An 11,676-nucleotide genomic window follows, 5' to 3' on the forward strand; every position below is an offset into this window, starting at 1 on the left:
CACTAGCTAAAACAAAAAACAAACAAAAAAGACTATCCACTTGCTTTCACTTTATAGCAAATCAGAATAACCAAGGGCCTCCAAGTTGACCCTCACAGTCTCTCTTTCACTATGCAGATGGGTAACATCCCATTCCCTCCCATGTGGGAGGTCAGGGGAGACTAGGAGACTACAGGGGGACAGAGAAGGTCCCCTATTTCTCCTGTATGGTTATAAAGTTTCTGCCCATCCCTAGAAGAACTGACAGAAAGCAAACTAGGACAAGGCAGCATGCTGGCAAGCAGGACGAGCCACCATGGCTGGGCATGAACCACAGCAGAAACCATCCCTATAACTTCACAAAAAGGTGCCAGATTTGACTGCAATTTGCTCACAAATGAGACTGATGTTAGGTAGTTAAGAATCAGAAACATAAGCATTTGCATTTGGGTTTTTTTTATTGTTTATATTCATTTAAAAGTTACAGAATTTTGGAAGTCAGACCCAGCCCCTCACAGCACCCCAGGCTTCCGGCACAACTCTTCCAGTATAATCACCAGCAATGGAAGTGCTGTGGTTCACACAACTCCAGTAACCTCAGTGGAGAGCCAGCACCTCCAACCAGAGCCCAGTCAGACCCAGAGCAGGGCCTCAACAGCAGTTTCAATAAGGACATGTGGCCAGGAATCCTGAGCACCACATTAGCAAGTGTAAGAGGATGGGGACACCAGAGTGTAGGGAAGTGTTGCATACAGGCCTCACGTGGTGATAAAGCACAGTGACAAGACATGCAGACAATTGCTCTTTAAGTGTTAAAGAACCCCTGTGTCCTCTGGAACCTGCACTGCCCTCAGCCTGAGAGAAATTCAGCTTTTTTTCTCCAGGAAGAAAACCAGCTTACAGGCACTTCCCCTGGACCAGGCAGGAAGAGGCCCATCTCCTCTGATCAAGGGCTGCAGTTTGGAGATCCCCTACCAGGCTGTGACCAGTCAACCAAAGCAGTGGAAAGCAAATGTTCATTACAAAACCAGGACCAATAAGCTGATCCAACACTCAAGTGTCACGTGGTTTCTTCACAGGATGGGCATCGTGCATCCAGAAGAGTAAATCTGCCATAAGATTGTGGAGAATGGGGAGCAATTAAAAGAAATCAACAGGAATGGTGGCATCCATTGCTTACGTTACTTGCCAACCACACCAAAAACTGCTGCCAACTGGCTCCCGTGAGGGTACTGGAGCATCAGTCCATTGAGTATCTGACTACCTCAATGTCTCAGTTTCTTTTTCTTCTTACGGTTCCGGTCCTCACTGCTGTCATCTGCCTCACTGGCACTGGGGGTCACAGCCCGCTGGGTGACCTTTTTCTCCACTGCGTATTCCTGGTCTTCTACCTTGGGGTCTCCCTTGACCAAGAACTCGCCTTTCCGATAGGATATGGAAACATTGGTCCGGGGGTAGGTGCCATAAACCCTTCGGAGATCATCCTTCACAAATTCTGGGAGGTCTTTCCTTGGCCCAAACACCTTTCCAAGCTTCCCCCACTGAAGCTCCCCTCTCATTGTGAAGCCTTCTGGCCACGTGTCTCGATACTGATCTGACCTCTGGCAGGCAGCATAGGGATGGTAGTTTGCATAGGGATTGTAGAGAGGGATAGGGACCATGGGAGGGAGGTGCCAGGTGTGGTATGGATGGATGTAGGGATTGGAGGCACTATAGAGATGATGATACTCCACCTGACCTCCTGCATAGTCAGGGTAGCTGTTCCGGTCCACCACAAAGGTGATGGGTCGACTGTGGAAGCTGTGCACGTGGATGGGAGGGAACATCACTGAGCTGGACACATCTTCTGCTCTCCCAGGCCGCAGCGGTGGGTAGGTGTAGGCAGAAGGCGGGATCATGGCTGGGTAATATTCCCGTGGCACAAAGCTGGACTGGTACATTGTACAGGAGCCTGGGGTTTTACACAGGGGGCACTTCCCTGGAGCAGTTGCTGAGTCTCAAAAGCTGTGATGACAGAAGGGGAAGAGAAACAATTTACATTGGTTATGTACATTTCAGGCTGAATAAGGAGATACACTTAGCGCTGAATAAGGAGATATACTTAGCACTGTAAGCATACCAACTAATTAATAATTAATACAAGGAGCTCCCTACAGCTTGCAGAGGCAGTAACCTATCAAGAGCAAGTGAGCCACATTGGCAGTGACTGCCTGTTAGCTGCTCTGCACATCTCAGAATCACAAAGATGAGAACAAGCTGACATAAAGAGGGCACCGAGGGCTGAATATTCAACCTCATATCCTCCTGACTTGTGTCTGCAGTGCTGGGAGGCGGCAGGACACTGCAAGAAGCTGAAGGCCCTTGAGCAGGCATGAAAATGGGGAAGGCAGGCACAAAGGAAAGAAACAAAGCAAGCAGGCAAAGAAAGGAAAGAGGCAACAGCCCAACCCTGCTGCAGTCATGTCAACTGCTGTCCTGCCCAGGCAAGGAAATCTTAAACAAATAAAAAGATCTTCAACTGCCTTTGACTCTCTCCCTATCCTCCTAAAGCCCTGCTTTTGGTCTGATAAGCAAACAAGAGCTTACTGTTTATTTCTAGAGCAAAATCCAAGCACATCTACACTTCCTCTGACAAGTTGTCATGCACAGGTTTCCTCTTTCTGGTCTCGATAACTACCATTCACATTTAAGTGTGCGTTTACCTTGAGCAACTCTGACCTACAGCTGAATTTGCTCCTAGCCTGCCCTTGCCAGATATCCAAGCACCCTCCAGGGCATGAAGAGCTGTCCTCCCACGACTCATTATCCTCTCCCCTAGGGCAGGAAAGGAAGCTGTATATAGCATAGGGTTGGTTTTTTGAAAATAAAGGTTGCTATCAGAGACAAGAAAAGACCAGGTCTTGCAGCTACAGGCAGCAAACTGGATTTTTTTTCAGTGAGTTCAGGTCCTGTGAGCTCTTCTTGCTTCAGCCTTAACTAGAGTTGCCTCTCCCACAGGTGTTGACCAAGAAAGAGATGAAAGTTCAGCTGTCCCCTAAGAGCCTCCTGACACAAACAATGCTGAGTACTGCAAAATGGAAGGTTTTCTTTAACCAGCACAAGTTCCTCCTGTTCCTAGAGGTTCATAATGCACACCAACTAGCTCAAGCCTACTTTTGCCATGGGTTCAGGGCTAGAAGCCTTCACCCCACACAGGGAACAGCCAAACAGCACAGGCATATTTAATCAAGACTAGGCAGCACCCTTGGATACAAAGCCCATCATGATCATCACCCCCTGAGACAGGAGGAAATGAAACAGAGTTCATAGCCTCCTTGCCTGACTTGCTCAGCACCACCACAAAAATCCAAAGGGGTGTTGTATGTCAATGCCAGCATGAGGAATAAATGGTCTTGTCTTGCAAACCAATCTCAACACCTCTTTAAATAGCTAATCCATGCATTCCTATTGAGATCCATATATCTGTGAAGTACTTGTGTTTCAGAGCAAGTGGTCTGCACAGAGGGTGTGCAGCTATTGCATCCATTGTAGGAAACAAAGCAAACCCAGCTTACACCCCTTCTGCTGGGTCAGTGTGCTGTTCCATGCCAGTTTAGGACAGCCCTGGAAAAGCCGTTCACATCTAGTTGATGACAGCTCTTGCTCAAAAGCTTCTGTTGCATTTAGGCTGTCAGCATCATTGCTCCCAGGTCTTCCTGGCAGCTGCAAGAATGACTGACAGGCCATTAAATCACTGGGGGGTTATCACAAGGCAGCCTTAGCACAGCTACTAATTGCTTTGATTTTACACTGAAGGAAGATAAGGGAAACAAGCAGTGGCTCAGCCTGGCAGGATGACCCACAAGAGGAAGCAAACTGAAGAGACGAGAAGGAGGAACAAGATGAGGATTAAGCAGGGCTAGCAGTGCTTCAGGGCAGCATTGTCACATGCCCCACCACAGAAGAAAATACATTTCCCTAGAAGCAGATCACTCGGGATGAGTGTGTTGACATCCTACACCAGACTTCACAGCCCCAGAGGAAGTTGGCAAACCTGTCAGGGCAAGCCTTGACTGGGTGACCTCTGCCAGGCTCCACTGCACAGCTGCCTGGCACTGCCCTGCCCCTGCCTGCTCCCAAGCACAGAGCTCTCAGACTGCCCAGACACAGCCTTGCCTGCACAGGCACAAGGTACTGAATCCCAAGCTCCTGGCTCTCAGGGCCCAGCACTGCTCGGAGTGCTCAGGTGTGTTGCAACAAGGTTCTGGTATGTGGGTGGCACAATGCTCCTGCCCTGCCCCTGCAGAGCTGCTCCCAGGGGCTGACAATGCCAGCATTACACAATTGCCTGTTGTTCATACTGACCTTCAGGCTGAGCTACAGCATGACAAATCCATGTGTACAGGAAAAGAGGGCTTTGAGAACACCAGTACCAGCTTGCCTGATCCTGTCCCACTTTACTTACCAGGGAGGAAAAGCAGACACTCATTCAGGGAAAACAGGGTTTTCCCAGAAGGTGATCATGTCAGTCCATCTGATGGATGAAATGCATCAAAAGCCAGATGCTTAAGAAAACCAACTCCAAACACCAACATCAAGTGGTACTACTTGAGGAAGGAGTCCAATCCCCAGTTTGTTCTCCTCTTCCTCTTCTCAAGGAGACCTTATTGCACCTTCTCCAAGGGGTCTCCGAGAAGGCTGGCACAGGAATTTTCACAAGGGCAAGGGCAGAGGATAAGGGGGCATGGTTTTAAGCTGATGGAGAGTGAATTCAAATTGAATAACAGAAATTAAAATTCTTTACTGTGAGAGTGGTGAGGCACTGGAACAGGCTGCCCAGAGAAGCTGTGGATGTCCCATCCCTGGAAGCATTCCAGGTGAGGCTTCATGGGGCTCTGAGAACTCTGGTCTAGTGGAAGGTGCCCCTGCCTATGGTAGAGAAGTTGGAACTGGATGATCTTTAAGTCCCTTCCAACTAAAACCATACTATGATCCACCTGCTCCTACTTTTCTTGTTTCTCCAGTACCAACAGCCAGAGGCTGGCCTTGATCTTGGAAGTAAATATCTGACAGCCTCCCACTCTTCAGGAGCAACTACAGGATCAGAAAGGGAGGGGGGATCCTAGCTGATCTGTCTCTTCAGACTGCTGTCCTCCTTTGCTCCACTTTCAAGCTCTCTTATACCTTGGGGGGGAAAAAAAATTAAGAAAAAAAAAAATCATCACATCTGTTACCCAGCACTTGAATGTCCTGAACAGGAACAGTCTGCTAAACACTTGCCTGCTTCTGAGAGCCACTGACATCCATCAATACATGCCAGGTCTTGGTGGCACAGATGGAAACCTGGATGGGCAGACAGCAGGCTGTGCCTGGGAGCCAAGCCTCCCCAAGCCAGGGCACTGGGAGCAGTCGTTGGCAGCAGGGAGCAACAATGGACCAGCACAGTAAGAAAGGCCACAACAAGAGACAAGGCAGCCTCTCCTTTTAAGCCTTTCCAGCACATCTGACCTTGCTGGAAAAGGGTTCAAGTCCCACTTGGCTGGAGCTGAATGAGACACCAGGCACAATAAAAAGGAGAGAAAACTCCAGAGACAGTCACAGAAAACTAACATAAGATTGCCACCTCTGCTTGGTGAGAACATTGTACTGCAGGCTATTTACTCAGGCTTGCCAGAGCTGACTCCAGCAATTCCCTTACCCACTGCCCCAGTCTTCTGGCAGGGCCTTTCCCTCCTCAAACATCTTGGTGCAGGTCGAGGGCACTGACACCACAGCTCCCAAAAAAGGGCCTGCCAAGCAAAGTGTGCTTCACACCAGCTGCCCCACACAGAGTTGCTATGGAGCAACCAAGCAATGTTTGCAATACAAAACTAGAGAGGACATTTGATAAGAGAAGCTTTTGTTTCAGCCCTCTCAGTTACTACAGGTGATGAATCCACCACTAGTTAAAACAGAAATGCCCAGGCCTGGTAGGGCTTTCCTAGTATCTAAATCAGCAGAAATCACCTGCTAAAAATACAGAAGACCATGTTTTTTCTGAACATCTCAGGGCAGTAGAGCTTTATTATCACTTAGGATAGCTTTGAATTTAGTGATCTTCCTTTTTAGGTATTTGTGGAACACAAGAGGCCACTGTGAGCTACAGAAAACAGAGGAAAGTGTAAATATTCAATTCCATGCCAGACTACACATTCTATAGGAGAAATGTGAAAGTGAGCCTGACTGTATCATGGGCCATACCAGCATACAGGCATGCCACAATAACCAACATGTGAAACTTCATGCAAGTATCACATGTCTGGAGAGACTGGTTTCACCAAGCCCTCTCTCCAGCTGAGGCTGGGTCCCCAGGTCAGGCTGGCAGTTCGGATGGTTCAGATACTTCCTCAGGGAACAGGCTTCTAGCCAACACAACTGTGGAGACACTGGACCCATGAGAGAAGACATGGCCATCTATTTTACTGTAACTCTCAACCGAGACTATTCTTGCCTCATTCCATAGCCCTGTGATCATCTCACAGATGAAGATCCTATTAAGTTACCCTTTCTTTTCTTCTCTTCCAGCACCCAAGCTTTCAGACTATTCCTTTCTAGCTTGTTTCCTGACCTCCTGCTCTCCCCACCCCACAAAAAACCACAGATCTCCTGCCATTGCTCTGTAACAACTCCCAAGGGTACAGGGATGAATACTGCAAAAGCACCAATTTCCTCCAGCCAAGAGGATGAAGAAGTAATGAGTTATTTCCATTTGGTCCCCTCATTTTGAGCAGAGTCTGCAAAACTGTTCCCACCTGACAAAGCTTTGGCAAAGATATTAAAAAAAAAAAAAAAAAAGCAAAAGCTTCAAGGACTGCTTAAAGAGAGATGTTAAAAATGAATGTTTTTATTCAGCCAAGGCTTGTCTTCCATCACTCTGGTGTCAGTCCCACGCACTTATCCAGCATCCTGGTAGCTGGAGATAGTGTGTGGGAGAAGATCATGACAAAGCAGTTTCATATTTTTCCTTGTCACTTCTACCCCTTTATTGCCAGCTTAAGGTCATGCTTGGTTTGAAGTATTTTCAGTAAAACTCATCTAGGAGAAGATTCCCAAGTACTTCTCGTGGAGGTGGGAGAGTAGTTCAAAAAGCCACACAACACAATAACTTTGATCCTCCACCACCAGTACTGATCCTTAGAATGCAGGCACTTGGCTACCTTCCTAAACAGGATACTTTCTCTTTGCCAGGAATGCTTGGCGGCAACACAGAAATTCAAGGAAAATGCAATAGCTCATTAAAAGCTTGGCCTTTTCAGGCCTTAGCTTTTATCTAGATGATCCGATTCCCATGCTAGTGCTGCTTAATAATGGAAAAACTTGAGTTTTGAACACAAACGCACTCACCCCCCAAACATAAAATAGCACCACATTTTGCTACACTCTCTGAGGGAAAACCAACCCACACTGTCCCAGCAAAGCACTCCAAGAAGTGTTAAATACTGGCAGAAGGGGTTACTGCATCACACCTAGTTCAAGGTAGCAGCAGACAGCAGTGATTAATAGCAATACACATCAGTGCTGTAGAGAATAGGTATCCCCACATCATTAACCCAAGTCTAACAAACTCCCCCAGCAATTCTGGGGCTCTGACCCCATTTCCCCTCGCCCCACAGGAGGGACCTTTCTATCAGGAATCACTTCACCAAATTCTTAGAGCAGCCCAAGCCAACTGGAAAGATACTGCACGCACAGCTGATACAAGAGCTCCATGAACAATCCCTTCAGCTCAGCCAAAGGGGAGAATTTAACTTCTGAAGCCAGAAGACACCAGTCTCACCCTGCTGTTACTAGTGCACCACAAAGAAAAGCGTTCCAGCTGACACTGGTAACTGTGGAAATAGCAGCTAATGCATATTACAGTCAGTCACCCCTTATAGAGGCCCTTTGAAGAGGGAGTAGATCCACTTCAGCTATTCAAAGCAACATTCCCAGAAAGCACCGAAGTCTAGTGTGGGTCTGGCATTTGTTTTTGAGGTCTGTGCAAAACCCAGACTCTGTATGAAATCAAAACACCAGGAAAAGGCCAAGTCATTGCAGAGCAAGCCTTTACTTGACAGCAGTTATCCAGAAACTCCCTCCTTGCATAACTCTGCTCAAACAGCAGTCAAAAATGCAACTTGCTGGTAACAGAGAGGTTTGGAGCAGCCACTCCTACCCTGACTGCAGCTGCTGGATAAGATGGCAGCTCTGGAACAGCTGTGCCACCAAGAATAAACATGATGAGTGTTACCATAGGGCAATTGCATCAGCAGGCAAGGCTCTGGAAAACACCCCTGCCTGCTGCCGAGGTGATCCCTGTCACCTATTCATCCTCTCCCTGGGTATGCATCTGCTGCACCAGAGTACGCATTTTGGATATACACCACAGTTTCTCTTTTTCTGACATGTTCTCCTCTCAGCTTAGCCTAACATCTGTGTTATTAAAACTTCCACCACCACTATTCTCATCTTTCCAGTAACCACTGCAGGCACCCTTTGCATCACATATCTTCCTCACCAGAGGTTCAAATCTGTGTCCCATGTCTCAGTATCCCAGCCATCGTGTTTTTTCTCATTTAAACCCTTTCCCAGGTACAACTCTTTTTTCTTTAATTGAGAGTATTTTACTGTGTATTTCATAGTGTTCAATCTCAAGGATACCCTCCATGTTGAAATGCAGTCTGCATAAACCTGTTCTTCCTCTCACCCAAGAGTTCACCTGATAGCCATCATCTCCATCCACACATGTTCTTCTTCAAAGAAAAATCTCAGTATCAGCTAGCTCAAGCTTCCAAAGGAGGTCCTGGTTGAGCCACAGCTGTGACTTCTGCCCAGCTATTCCCACTCACATTACAGCGTTGAGAGAACAGACTCAGGGCACTAACTTATATCAAGCACACCAATAAGTCAATTAAACAACAAATAACCTAATTAATGCACCAGTAGCATCTCTTGGCTATTTATATCACTTTGCACACAGCTATGATTCTACTAATCAAGTCTTATGAACCACACATGATGCTACTGAGTCACCCTTCCCTCCTACACCACTTAGCACTAGGATGCACATCTACCCCACTTTGCTCTGCCCTCCCAAAACAATTCTTTCCAACATAGACCTGACGTAGAGTCCAGCAGGTTGTTCAAGGAGCATCACTTCAGCATTCCTGGGGCTTGGGTCCTCAGGCTTTACTATCATCCATAGACACCTGCCGTCCTTCTGTCAGCTGATCTCACCTTTGTCTCATTTTATACGTTATTCTCTTATTTCAGGAGGCGTTTTTTCTGCCACATTTATGCTTCCCTTGCCCCAGTCTCCTCCCAAGCAGCCAATCCACTCAGATTATTTTTTCCTCAGTTTTGCCACATCCATAATTAAGCCTGACAATTCCGATATCGTTACCTTAGCAATCTCAGCCTTACATAGTATTACTGATATGGTACAAGTGGCCTTGGAAGATTTTACCCTGTAAGAGCTGCTCCAGGCATTCCACGATTATCTAGTTCCTCCTGGTTATACATTGTTTACTTTACACACTCCAAGACAAATAATTTCAGCCTTAATTCCCATGCCCAGCTCTACTTACCTACCAGCACTTTCTTATCTTACACACATTTTGCACAGCAGAGCAACATGTTTTGTACTTCCACAGCATCCTGGTCTCTCAGCTGCTTGATTACAAGCCTTTGTCCTTGAAATACTCTTGGGAGAGTCTCCTGCTATGCTGCAAAGGAGTTAATGGATCACATAGCCTGGTTCTCCAGAAGGAGTTTGCAGCCACAGAGGGTTTCCTCCGTTGACAAACACCACTGTCACAGAAAACTATTTACATTTTAACTCTTTTTTCTTTAAATACACTTAGATCCCATGCCCACATATCCTGCATCAAGAATGGATATGCAGAAGTACAGAAGGCATAATCTTATGCACTTGCACACAGTCTTCCCAAGGGATCAACACACTAAACAGTAGGAAAGGGCAGGAAAGATTACCCAGTCTTTGGGGTTGTATTACATACAACATACCCGTCTGGCATATAACAGGGTTTTCTGTTACAACAGCAACACACACTGCATTTCCAGTGTGAGTTCAGACATCTAAGCTATAATTACCCATGGGAATACTACTCTTGTTGCATCCCCAAAGCAGCCAACTGCAGCATCTGCTGAACTATGACTTTGTTATAGTTATATATATAACTTAAAAAACAAACAAAACCCCCAAAACACTAGCTCCCTTCTGTTATAGCCTTTAGATAGTACAGAACAATGCTCACAAATAACATTATTGGTTTTTTAAAATGGGAAACAAAAGAAAATTTTGTGCTTCCAGGAATACAATTACTCAAAGGCCTTTTCTGTGTATTTTCCCCCAAATTAAAGCATTTAAAGCTTATCACACAACAGTAACAATTTACATTAGTATTTTTCACAAGCAGGTAGTGCTAGGAATATTACAGAATAGAGCACGGGCATGAATCAATATTATAACCAAGTTATGCTAGTGCACATGGACTTACACCCACACAACCAAACAGCAGAGGTGAAAGGGGTGCCACTTCAAGTGATTTAAAAAGCCAGGCAAAATACAGAACATCTCAGTTGTACACTGCTTTGCTACTACAAAAATTTAAGGCAGCATATAGCTGCAGAAAAAAAATTGCAAGATAGCCCAGGTGATAAGTGCAGAACACAGAGATATTTGCTTGGCATACACATACTCACATGCAGAGAAAAGCCAACCAAGAGAATGCCTTCACTTAGCCAAGGAACAGTAGGATACACAACCAGGTCTTAAGAAAGCAGGTTACTTTCTATAAGCTCTTTTTCACTCAACCGCCTTAAGGGCAAGCGGGAAGTAAGGAGATGCCCTAAGATACCACATTACACCTTATGGAAGCTTTTCGTGTGGTAGCCAGGGCTGCAAAACTTGCCTGAACATGCCTTTATACTTAAAGGCAGTAACAGAAAGCTTATTCCTCCAGCAATTACATTACATGCTCAGACAAGACTTAGGTAAAGAAGTAGCTAAAATCAGCACATAAAGCCAGCATGGAAAAACCTCAAAAGCACTCACCAAAACTGCAGGTTCTTTCTCAAGCCAGCAAAACTTAAGGAAGTGAAACCTTTAAACAACAGAATAACTATCATAGAAAAGAACCTCCCCACTAAATACTTCAGCAAAAAGCCCACCTGTTTTCTCTAAGCTTTATTTCCCCCAAGCTTTTTACTCACAGTCAGCTACAACTAAGCTGGTATTTGTACTCACAGCTCATCCAGCTCATAATTAAGTAAAAAGCCATATCAGTGGCTCCCATCAGCACTACCTATTGTAAGCAGCTGCGCTGTGGTGGACCTTTACAGACAGAAATCTCCACAGGAGTTTTAAATAGGTGATTTCGCTGCAAGGTCAGCTCATCATCACCGAGCCCAACAGGAGCAGCAGGGCAGCTCTTTTGGGATGCTTAGTGATTCCGTGATCTTAGAGGTCTTTTCCAAACTAAATGATTCTTTTATTAGTGCCTTATGCCTTGCTCTGCTGCAGGTGATCTCAATAGCTGAAGCTAAATACCTACAAATCACTCTTTAATTACAAACCATGTTTATTACAATTAGTTGTCTGGCTTCTAGGAATTTATAAAAACTAGCTGCTTAAGAAGCTACTAGTAAGTCTAATGTGCAAAAACATTGGACAGTAAT

At 45.8% G+C, this 11,676-nt stretch overlaps 1 protein-coding gene across 6 annotated transcripts; it reads right to left on the bottom strand.

Annotated features, from left to right (window-relative positions):
* Positions 1 to 418: 418 nt before the first annotated feature.
* C8H10orf95 (chromosome 8 C10orf95 homolog) lies at positions 419 to 11,295 on the bottom strand. Of its 6 annotated transcripts, none has more exons than XM_040072248.2 (2): positions 11,170 to 11,295; positions 419 to 1,983 (listed from the first exon to the last, which is right to left on the bottom strand). In XM_040072248.2, exon 2 carries the CDS (start codon positions 1,917 to 1,919, stop codon positions 1,245 to 1,247), a length of 675 nt encoding a protein of 224 aa, XP_039928182.1. In that variant the 5' UTR covers positions 1,920 to 1,983; positions 11,170 to 11,295; the 3' UTR covers positions 419 to 1,244. The 6 variants fall into 6 exon arrangements, with proteins under 6 accessions (XP_039928182.1, XP_039928179.1, XP_039928184.1 ...); XM_040072245.2 differs by having other exon boundaries at positions 11,054 to 11,213; XM_040072250.2 differs by lacking the exon at positions 11,170 to 11,295 and adding an exon at positions 10,702 to 10,888.
* Positions 11,296 to 11,676: the final 381 nt, after the last annotated feature.

The sequence above is a fragment of the Hirundo rustica genome, chromosome 8 (genome assembly GCF_015227805.2).
Source record: "Hirundo rustica isolate bHirRus1 chromosome 8, bHirRus1.pri.v3, whole genome shotgun sequence".
NCBI lineage: Eukaryota > Metazoa > Chordata > Aves > Passeriformes > Hirundinidae > Hirundo > Hirundo rustica.